Raw genomic sequence first — 10,434 nt, forward strand, 5'->3', positions numbered from 1 at the left:
GATGGCTAGCTACAGAATATGTTAGAATTGGTCTTTAACAATCAAAAAATGATTAATTCAAATAATATGATGATGAATATTTACAGTGATAATCATTTAATTCCGTATACTGTGTAAAAAACAAGTAAAAAATACTTTCATATCAATTTCCATATGATGTTTATTTTGTAATAGCATCTACTTTTATTGGTAAGGTGGTTGTATATCGCTTTATACCAGCCACTGAAGGATGGGGGTGCAATCATATTGTTTTTTTTTCATAACGTATGTAACATCCAAAACGAAGCTTCAGAGGCCCTATAAAATATGTACATTTTTGATCAGCGTAGAATTTTGGTTTTATGTAGCCATGCCTGCCCGTCTGTGCGTTGATGTTGTTGGCACTCTCCTGGTCGCAAAAATTAAGATATGGACCTCAAATTTGGTAGCACGCAAGTTGATATTGGAAATGGAAAACTAGGGCTCGCAGTAGAGCCAAAACTGAACGCAACTCCATTTTTCTTAACAAAAACGTGTCGGTGCTCGTTACTCAAAAATTATAAAAGTTAGACGGCTGAATATCCGCCTGAGTAACCGAAGGCGAGGAATCTCGACTAGCAAGTCAATGGTCGTGGGTTCGAATCTCAAGTGCGGTAGAGTTTTTAATAAAAAAAAGCCGATAGCCTTAGATGCTAGTGCTTTTAAGAGTTTAGTCTTAGAATTTATTTCTCTGGCGAAATTAGTAACAATAATAATAATAATAATAATAGACGGCTGAAATTTTTCACATTTATTTTACGAAATAGCCTCTTTACGTGCAAAAATGCGAAAAATCAGATGTGCCTCGCGAGACTTAATCGCTATCATAACGCAAACAAGGTAGAACGATTAGGCCTATTTTGTATATTTATCAAATGAAGACATATTGCCTGCATAAAGATGGGTGAATTGTAAAATGAATGTGATAGGCAGCGCGGTTGACTTTTTCTTAATAATACCAGCGATATAGGTACCAAATAAAAGAATTTGGAGAGTAGAAAGCGAGAAGAACACCGGTGAGTATGCGAGATACCGCCCCCACCGAATATAAATTTCTTACTTCTTATGGTGCGAAATGTATGCCAAGCATTTTCAACCCCGTTGTCGGGGGAAGAGCTTCATTATTTAATGAAAAGTATTTAATAACCTTCTAAATATATAATGATCAAGAGAAATCCGTAAGTAAGTACGATTGTACTTTACGTCGAATTAATTTGTTGCTGCGCAAATCTATATTTGCGAACATACTTGAAATTGTTTTCATGTTTTAAATGTTTATATTTTTTTTAATTAAAAAAAAAAATAAAATTAGTTCATATTCGTAATCACTAAAAACAAGAACCATATATATAAAACTATATATATTTTCTTTATTTGATTTTATTCATAAGGTTACAAATTACAAACTGCATTTTAAAAATAGCTTTTTTTGGCCTTGTCGGACATGGCACTTTCCGTTGGTTTAATTTGCTTAGGCGAGCTAAAAAGTCAGCTCTAGTCTTTGAAAATATTTTTTAAGTCTTGTTACATCGTCCGTGTCCTTACATTAATCAGTTTAATTGGTTAAGCAAATGGTTTCAAGATCGAACGCTAAGTGATGTCGTTGCGTTTAAATACATTGTCCAAAGAATCGGAACAATATTGTGAGTCCGCATCCAGCATAGCATCATAATTGCTTTGTATGCTGAATGATTCAACGTTCAAATCACATAAAACGGAATTATTAGCATTAAGTGGACATGACAGTTCATCTCTTTCTTCATTGTCGTTTTCTTCAGAGATGAACTTCGTTGAGGGCCAAGCATACTGACCACGTCCTTCCAAACCATTACTGTAACCCGCTTGCAAGCCGATTAGCTGACTCCAATTGCTTTCTAAAGATAAATGTTGTGTGTCTAGTACGAATTCTGGTATTTTTGAGAATTCCATGTGATCTACACCAAAACGCAAAAGTCCAGTCTCCAAAACTGAAGAGCTAACGAAACCAAAGATTCGTTTTATTTTTAAACCATTTAAAGGTTTGCCGCTGAACGGTATCGCTATGTTATCGGTAGCAAACCAATAGTGCGATGATAACTTTGGTGAGGACAAACGGCTTTCATTTTGTGTTGTTTCATGTATCGAAAATTTATAATTGTCAATTCCAAAATGCACTGTTTGATTTTTGCCGCTTTCTTGGCAAAGCATATCATAATGAAAACGTAGCTTCTCAGATTCAACATAATATATATCAAGAGTTAACAAAAAATCGCCTGATTTCATCCAAAATGTTGATGTCTTGTCAGCGTTAGCGTCAGAAAACTGTTGTACCGATATTGACGAATCTTTAGGCGAAGTGGACCAAACGTCATAGTGTTTTAAAGGTTGATTCTCTTGAATTGCTTGCATAACTCCTGAAGCCCGCCGTGATTCGCTTTCATGAACACTTGCGCGGCGGTTTTTAAGAGGTAGGCGTACAGAACTGATGAAATTTTGCTGTTTGCTTTGGTACTTTCGTGTTAATTTTGGTGTTGAGAAATTCGAAGGATACTCGACCAGTTTGTCCGGTGAGCTTGTTCGACTATTCGTCTGAGTTGGAGAATTGTTAAAGGTGATCTCTGAACTAAGAAGCGATGGTCTGACACCGTTGGCTTTCGAACCTTCGTCTGCTTGACTCTCAATAAGAGAACAATCCTTAAATTTTTCTTTGATGAACCCGGAAATTTTACAAACGTTTTTAACAAACGAATGTCTAAGCGGCGAACATCTCGCTGCGTGTGTAATAGAATTCCCCTTATCTCTCATCGCGCTTTCCGAATTAGGCGTTGATGTCATATTCAGACATGTTCCAGCATAAGCTGATTTGATTTTATGCAACGAAGCTGTTTCGGACTTTAAGTATTTTTGTTCTTCGATATGTTCACTGCCAAATACTGCATCGTTGCTATCATTTTTGTTTTCGGCGAAAAGTTTTCTTTTTGTGCTTTCCCTTTCCGCTAACAATTTTTTAGCTTGGTTTGAAGTGAAAAATTCAAAATCGCTCTCGGAATCGAAGGAACTATTAGAACTTTCCTTTGCACGAGTGGCCGTATGACATGATTCTTTTGTGCGTGGTAGTTTTACTGATGGCATAAATTCGGAATTCTTTTTCTTTCGACTAAGTGCGCAAATGTTATGATTTTCATGTTGTTCATATTGTGAACCAACGTTGGTGTTCTGTAAAGGATTGAACGAGAAGTTTGTCATCGTTTGTTTTGCTTTTGCAAAGAAATGTGTAACACTTACCTTGGATAAACTTAATAAGCCCGATTCAGTTTCTAGACTTTTAGCTTTACAAGCAGAAGCAATGTCGTCTGATATAACATTTTGCGGGAAATCTGCAGACTCATTGGAATCGTTCTTCCTCTCGTCGACACAAACAGTTTCTTTACCTATCGAACACTCGTTTTTAAGTTTTTCTACAGCTTCCTCTAAGAATTTATCAAAGGCGCATTTTTGCGACAGCAGAGAAGATTCCGTTAATTTACTGTTACTTGATGGAAATACAACTGCGTTTCCAACAAAATTCGACTTAGAAAAGCTTTCACCTCGTTTTTTCAGCCAATTATGAAATAGCTCTTTCCATTCCTGACTTCGAAGCAGCGATAAGTTGTCTTGTAGCATAACAGCGGTATTTTCATTAGATGAAATATCAAACATATCCTCATTGCATTTTTTACGGGTTCGTGTGTTGTCTGCATTAACGTTTACTAAAACTGTTTTTGGCGAGCCAAAGTCATGATTCTGTTCAGCTTCTTTTGAAAATTTGTTAATATTGATAGTTATCTTTAAATTCTTAGCAGGTGTAGGTTGTTCATTTATTTCGCCGACCTCTACAGACGCTTTATGCCATGAGTGAGCTTCGTTCTCATCCAGTTCTTCTATTAATTGACCTTGGCTTTTGGCTGAAAAACTCTGCTGAGTTAGGCGACACCGTTTTTCGTATTCTTCGACTAAACGTTTAACTGATGCTTGCAATACGTTTTCTTGATAACAATTTATATTTTTATTTTCATACTTTGCGTTTCCCTTTAACATGTCCTCTATGAATTTTGTATACAAAAGAATTTTATTTTTCACAGAAAGTTGACTAATATCTTGCTCATTTAATGGGTGCTGAAGCTGAGATTTTTCATTTTCATTATTTAAGGATTTTGCATATTTTATCACTGGCGATTTTCGAGCACTGTTGCTCTTTTGGTTTTCATTATGGGCAAAATTATGATGTGATTTAGGAATGGATTTAATCAATACGATATTCGGTTTTGGTTGCTGCTCTCTCTCCGGCGATTGTTCCTTTGTCAATGTTTCAAAATTTGTTCTTTCTCCTTTGGTACTATGGATAATTTTAGGGATTTTTGTATCAAATAGAGAAATGATTTCTTTAATTTTCGATTTTCTCTCCATTTTTTCATATTTGAATTCCTTTTCCGCAGGCAGTTTTATAGATAATTTTATCTCGAAATTTCGCTTCAATTCTTCTACACGAGTGTACACCGGAATTAATAAATTTTTCACCATTTTAAAACTATATCACTGAACAATTGCCAGATTTAAGTCAACGCACTAAGTTCTAATTTAAAACTGCTTTCTTTTCAGTTATTTGCGAGTTGTTTTATACAAGAACATATCGCTCATGATTTAGGTACTTTTAATTATTCTGCAACAATTTAAAGGTTTTTTTACCTATCGTTTACGGAGACCCTTTGTAATTTCGCTAAATTTATCGTGTACATGATTTGCTTATACCTGCTATTTTTTCATTAGAGCGACAGATTAAAAGTAGAAAATTCCAGGAATTTTCAACTTGCTTAATTTGTGTAGCGTTATATACAAAACGTTTACGATGAGGATAAGCAGACGGATTTTTCTATACATCATCGAAGGATGAGAGATATGTTCATTTTGCTAAAGTGTTTGCAGTGCCCAGAATGAATCATCACAGACTCTACAACATATATATAAATCTTGATCAGCATCAAATTCTAAATCGATTTAAACGTGTCCGTCTGTGTAATGTCTGCTGAAAACTTTCTTCTGGCCATACAAAACACACACTCGATTTCGAATTTGGCAGGTTCCTGCACGCAGGTTGGTATTGAAAAACGGGGAAATCGTTCAAAGAACATGGCCAGAGCACCATACAAACTAAGAACACTTCTCTTTTTCTAAAGGAATAACAAATTGGTTTTTTGCTCATTATTCATAAACTATAGGAGATGAATGTACAAAATTTTAAAGCGACACTGTAACACTTATGCAAGAATGGAAAAAAATCGGGCAGGCCTACCCAATATTATAGTATATCAAAATTTTTTTATTTTTTTTAAATCCTTTATAAAGCCCAGAAGCAAGTTTCATAAAGTGTTCAAATTCTTGGCCAGTTTCAAGTTCGGAATACATCTAAGTATGTCTATTCGTTGTCCCTCTGTCCATCTGCCCAATTATGCAATGTTTGTGGTGAATATCATCCTGTATAGCGAAAATGAAGATGTCGCTTTCCAAAGGACACGCCTATAAGGCAAAAACTTTTATTTTGAAAATAGAAACACTCAACCGAGTTCATTCCATACAATAGAGTAAGAAAATGTAGTTCTAGCTTTCTCTGGTCTTCTTTAGGATAGCGGTGGTAGGTATTCGCTCATGACCGAATATCTTTATCTCACTTGTTATAATTGCAATAGAAATGCAAGTTTCCTCATAATTTTACGCACTTATATTTTTTATATTCCGCTATAAATAATTCCAGACATTATTTTAAATCTACTTTAGATTATGTATAGACATTATATTACAGGTAAAGAAACCACTATTTACCGTGCTTTTAGAAACTTCATTACCATGACTTTAAATTTCAATTGTATTTACAAAATTAGAGAAAGAAATTTCAGTGTGTGCTCTTTCTTCCTTCCCCATTCTGTTATTTTCCGCAGTTGTATTTATTGTCAAAGATTTATAAAAAGGTTATTGAAACCTTGCAAAGTTTTTCTCCTGTCAGTTTTTTTTAAGAAATTCCAAGTTACTTGCAATTATTGACCTTGTATCAAAAAATTCCTGATAAGGTCTTTAATGATGACATCGACTGGAAACCTTTGCCTAAAGATTCAAAGTGAATTACTGGGATTAGCAAATGTGCTAAATACAGAAAATTGTGATTTGTTTTCAAAATTAAGAAAAATGCCGATGGTATCTGTAAGAAGAGCACAATTCTAAAGTATAATCGTTAATAAATGACAAGAAATGACATTTATTCTTCTAACATGTGAGCTTAAGCTTAAATAACTTTATTCAACAGCGCTTAAAATTCGCTTCAATGAGAATATTAATCGTGATGTTAAATTAAGTTAGCTTAGCTTATTATACCGATCAATTCAAAATTGCTTTCTAAGAAACGACATAATTTTCAATGTAGCTTGGGGAGAATTAGCGCATAATAATAATTTAACATAGGCAATAACGTTACCGGATTTGGACAATAATAATATATGTTCTGGACCACACATTAAAATGTAATCTTTGGTCGAATACAACCCCCAAATCGATGAAAAAATAAACTTTTTCCAACTTGCGTGAATCAATGAAATATTCAGCATTGAATGACTTTCTTCTTAAGAAAGAAAGCTTCTTACATTTTCTTAGATTTAATTTCATAAAATTTAATGAGGATCGTGTAACCACAGTATTTAGGTCAATTTCAAGCTGACACGATTGCGATTCCAAGGGGAAGCAAGAATCGCAAGTTTAACATCACCAGCATACATTAACATCTAGCTGGATTTAATCACCGAGGGGCGGAATGGGACCCTAAGTGGCTGCCTTGAGAAACGCCAGACGTCACGGAATGTTCATGCGAGTCAATGAAGTTAAACAGAATCCTAAACGATGTGTACTCAAAGAAGAGCTTACCCATTTCACTAAGTACAAAGGGAAGCCATAGGCTTAGAGTTTGAAAATCAATAACTTATGTTTACTTAAGTCAAGCGCGTTACTAAAATCGGTACATACGAAATCCGTGCGAGATCCACAAATAAATGCCTTGAAAACACGGTAAGTAAACTCTAAGAGATTCGTAGGAGTTGATCTTCCTTTTAGGAAACCATGCTGGAATGGAGATTTAATAGCAAAACCTAATAATGAGTGACAATTCTGTCGAACAATTTAGGTAAGATACTCAACTTGGCAATGCCAAGTTGTCAACGCCTTTTGCATAAAAAAATTCCTTTAAATCATATCTATGGTTCGTTTTTAACATGCATTTTTTTCTGCTTAAATTTTAGCATGCTAAAACTATATTAAATGCTTTCGAAGATAATGTAAATCGAATCGTTGAGACATCGATTCTTGTAACAAGACGTTAAAGCAAAGTATATTTTGATTGGTTTTGAACACTTTCGCTTAAAAGGAAATAAAGTTCATAAAATTCATTGATGTGATGTGATTTCAACTTAACATTAAATGTTTGTACAAAATATATCTAGTCTATTTGTCTATAGACCATATATCTCAACCTGAACTCAGCAATTGAATTTTGTTTTTTTTTAAATAATTGCGTAATAGTTTATTCTTTATAAAATAACATTTATTAAAACTTTTAAATAAGTAAAATTATTTTTCGAAATGTCGTTGATAATATTAGAATAAACGGTCAAAAGATCTCAATTAAAATCAATTACCACGATCAGAACGCATTGCAACCATATGGGAAATAGCTTTAATATGTTCTCTACAAGTCGTCAAGCAGTGTGTAGCATATTGATTCAAAAAGTACATGAAACTTTTAAGCTGTTCGTCAGAACAAAATTGAAAAGCACCATCCTTACCCATTTTATCAATGGCAAGGAATATGTTAAGTAATTCACGCTGATATTCCGGAGATGCATTTAAATGATTCGTTACAAAGTTGCAAGTATTATCTGGCAAAGGGAAACAATTTTGCATATGCTCTTCCAATTCCAATTCATGCCATTCATTTGTTTCGATATTTCCCATAGCTATGGTTGAAAATTTGCAGTCAGAGCTTAACGAATTATTTGGATTTATCAGCTCCACACTATCAAGCGATGCCCAGTCATTTTGTTGATCTAAGGTCTCTGCTCTGAGTGAGTCCAATTCGATATAGCCAATATCGCTGCTTTTGACTACGTCGGGGTTTCCAATACGAGGACCTGATACGAATTTTGAAGCATTCGGTATAAGATTTTCCACGAAATTAGTACTAGTCACACTAAACATATTTGCTTGGGAATCTGGATTGGTAACTTTGCTCGGCGTTGGCGAAAAGGAAACACCGCCCTGATGTGTAATTTTATTTATCGTCTTGTATTTTTCGTCGCCATCAGTGAAGATTAGCATTTCACTTCTATTAATTGTCGGACTATTAGATTTTGGGCTTTCAATTCCATTGGAACCCGTTTCAAATCCTTGATCTATAAAGCTATCGATGAGCTTTCTAGCAAGTTTAGTTTTGGTTATTGTTGTTTTCTTCGAGTGCTCCACTAAGTCTACTGAAGATATCACATCACTAACCGTATTACTTGAAGGCGTTGACATAGCTGTTAAGGTGTATAGTTTATTAACTTTTGTCGGCGAATTCAATCGATTTAACCAGGATTTGTTTAATTCAGTTACATTCAAATCTATGGCGGTAATTGCTGGCCTTTCTTTAGCTGATGAACAATTGCGATTTTTCAATGGCAGTTTCCTGGTAAAAAGATTCTTGATGCGAGGGAGAGTACCGCACGTTAATCCTGTGTTAAGATCCGAATCAGCGGAATCACTCGATTGACGGTTTGACACATCGTTATTTTTTCTCCAAGTTATTACATTAGATATGCAACGACGAAGCTTCTTTTTTCGAATGCAGAGCTTGGCAGCTTCGTTCAATTCCTTCTTGCGCGGAGTATTTGGTTGAGACTTTTCTTTCGTTGACTAATTAGAAAAAATGTAAATTATTGTTTATCACCTAATTTTAGCAAGTGATTTTTAGCTTACCTTTTCGAAGCCATCGTTAATATTTTCGTGATTTTCCTTCGATTCTGACAATTGCGATGATTCCTCCTCTGACGAAGGCACAACAACTTGAACAACAAATTCATCTTGCGAATGATTTTTATTCAGAGTATTACTTATAACACTAAGCCCATCAAGCGTTGAACTTTTTTCAATTGCGTCCCTTAACATCGATTTATTTAGAGGGACGATATCAAATAATTTTCCGTTCCTTTTTTTCAACCAATTGGTGCCAAGTCCGGACTGTATGGCGGATGCATTAAAACTTCCCAACCAAGCTCCCGAAGTTTCTGGCGAGTCACTGTAGGTGTGCGTTGTCCTGGTGGAACGCGACACCTCTCCTGTTGGCCAATTCTGGCCGTTTCTGGTCAATCGCTATCTTCAAACGGTCCAGTTGTTGACAGTAGAGATCAGAATTTAGCGTTTGGCCATATGGAAGCAACTCATAATAAATAATCCCCTCCCAGTTCCACCAAATGCATAGCAAAACCTTCCTGGCCGTTTGAGGTGCTTCACCGCTCTTTGACCACGATCGTTTTCGCACAGGGTTATCGTATGTGATCCATTTCTCATCTCCAGTCACCATCCGTTTAAGAAATGGGTCTATCTCATTCCGTTTGGCCAAGGCTTCGCAGATGGAAATTCGATCCATCATGTTTTTTTCTGTTAATTGGTGTGGCACCCAAACATCGAGCTTCTTTTTGAATCCAGCTTTGTGTAAATGGTTTAAAACTGTTTTATGGTCGATTTTTAGCTCCTGGGCGATGTTACGACTGCTAACATGCCGGTCAACTTCGATCATTTCTCCGATTTTATCGACATTTTCGACGACCGGCCTACCTGTGCGAGGTGCATCTTTAACATCAAAAATTCCTGAACGGAATCTACGAAACCAAAATTGCACATAATTGGCTGTTACAGTATCGGAACCATAAACACCATTCACAATCTTAGCCGCCTTGCTTGCATTTTCGCCTTTGTCAAAGAAAAACTGTAAAATGTACCGAATTTTCTCTTTGTTCACTTCCATTTTTAACACGCTGTAACTCACAACTGAATGCACCAAACAAAAAACAGCAAAAGAATTTTTTTTACTGCGAAATGTCACCTTTCCAACGAACATAAATATGAAATTGTTTGATCGACACTTTACGAGAAATCTATCAGTGCAGCCATCTACCGAAAATATAATGGATTTCTTTTTCCCCAAACTTATATTAAATGCATTTCAAAAATAACTTCACTAAGAAAAATTCGAACTATTGATAAACATTCTCTATACCTGCGGGAATTTTTGGACTACGCTAGAACATTTTTAAGTTTCACAAAATAGGCAGCTGTAAGACAGATTGAGAAACATTCGCGTAAGCCAATTTCGCGGAAGGATAA

At 35.4% G+C, this 10,434-nt stretch overlaps 1 protein-coding gene across 1 annotated transcript; it reads right to left on the minus strand.

The window, feature by feature from the left end:
* Nucleotides 1-1,521: 1,521 nt before the first annotated feature.
* Nucleotides 1,522-9,297, minus strand: LOC119644143. The gene is made up of 5 exons (XM_038043673.1): nt 9,028-9,297; nt 7,710-8,964; nt 5,854-5,881; nt 3,283-4,564; nt 1,522-3,213 (listed from the first exon to the last, which is right to left on the minus strand). The coding sequence occupies exons 1-5, from the start codon at nt 9,214-9,216 to the stop codon at nt 1,609-1,611; spliced, it is 4,359 nt and encodes a 1,452-aa protein (XP_037899601.1). The 5' UTR covers nt 9,217-9,297; the 3' UTR covers nt 1,522-1,608.
* Nucleotides 9,298-10,434: the final 1,137 nt, after the last annotated feature.

The sequence above is a fragment of the Glossina fuscipes genome, unplaced genomic scaffold (genome assembly GCF_014805625.2).
Source record: "Glossina fuscipes isolate IAEA_lab_2018 unplaced genomic scaffold, Yale_Gfus_2 92643, whole genome shotgun sequence".
Classification (NCBI taxonomy): Eukaryota; Metazoa; Arthropoda; class Insecta; order Diptera; family Glossinidae; genus Glossina; species Glossina fuscipes.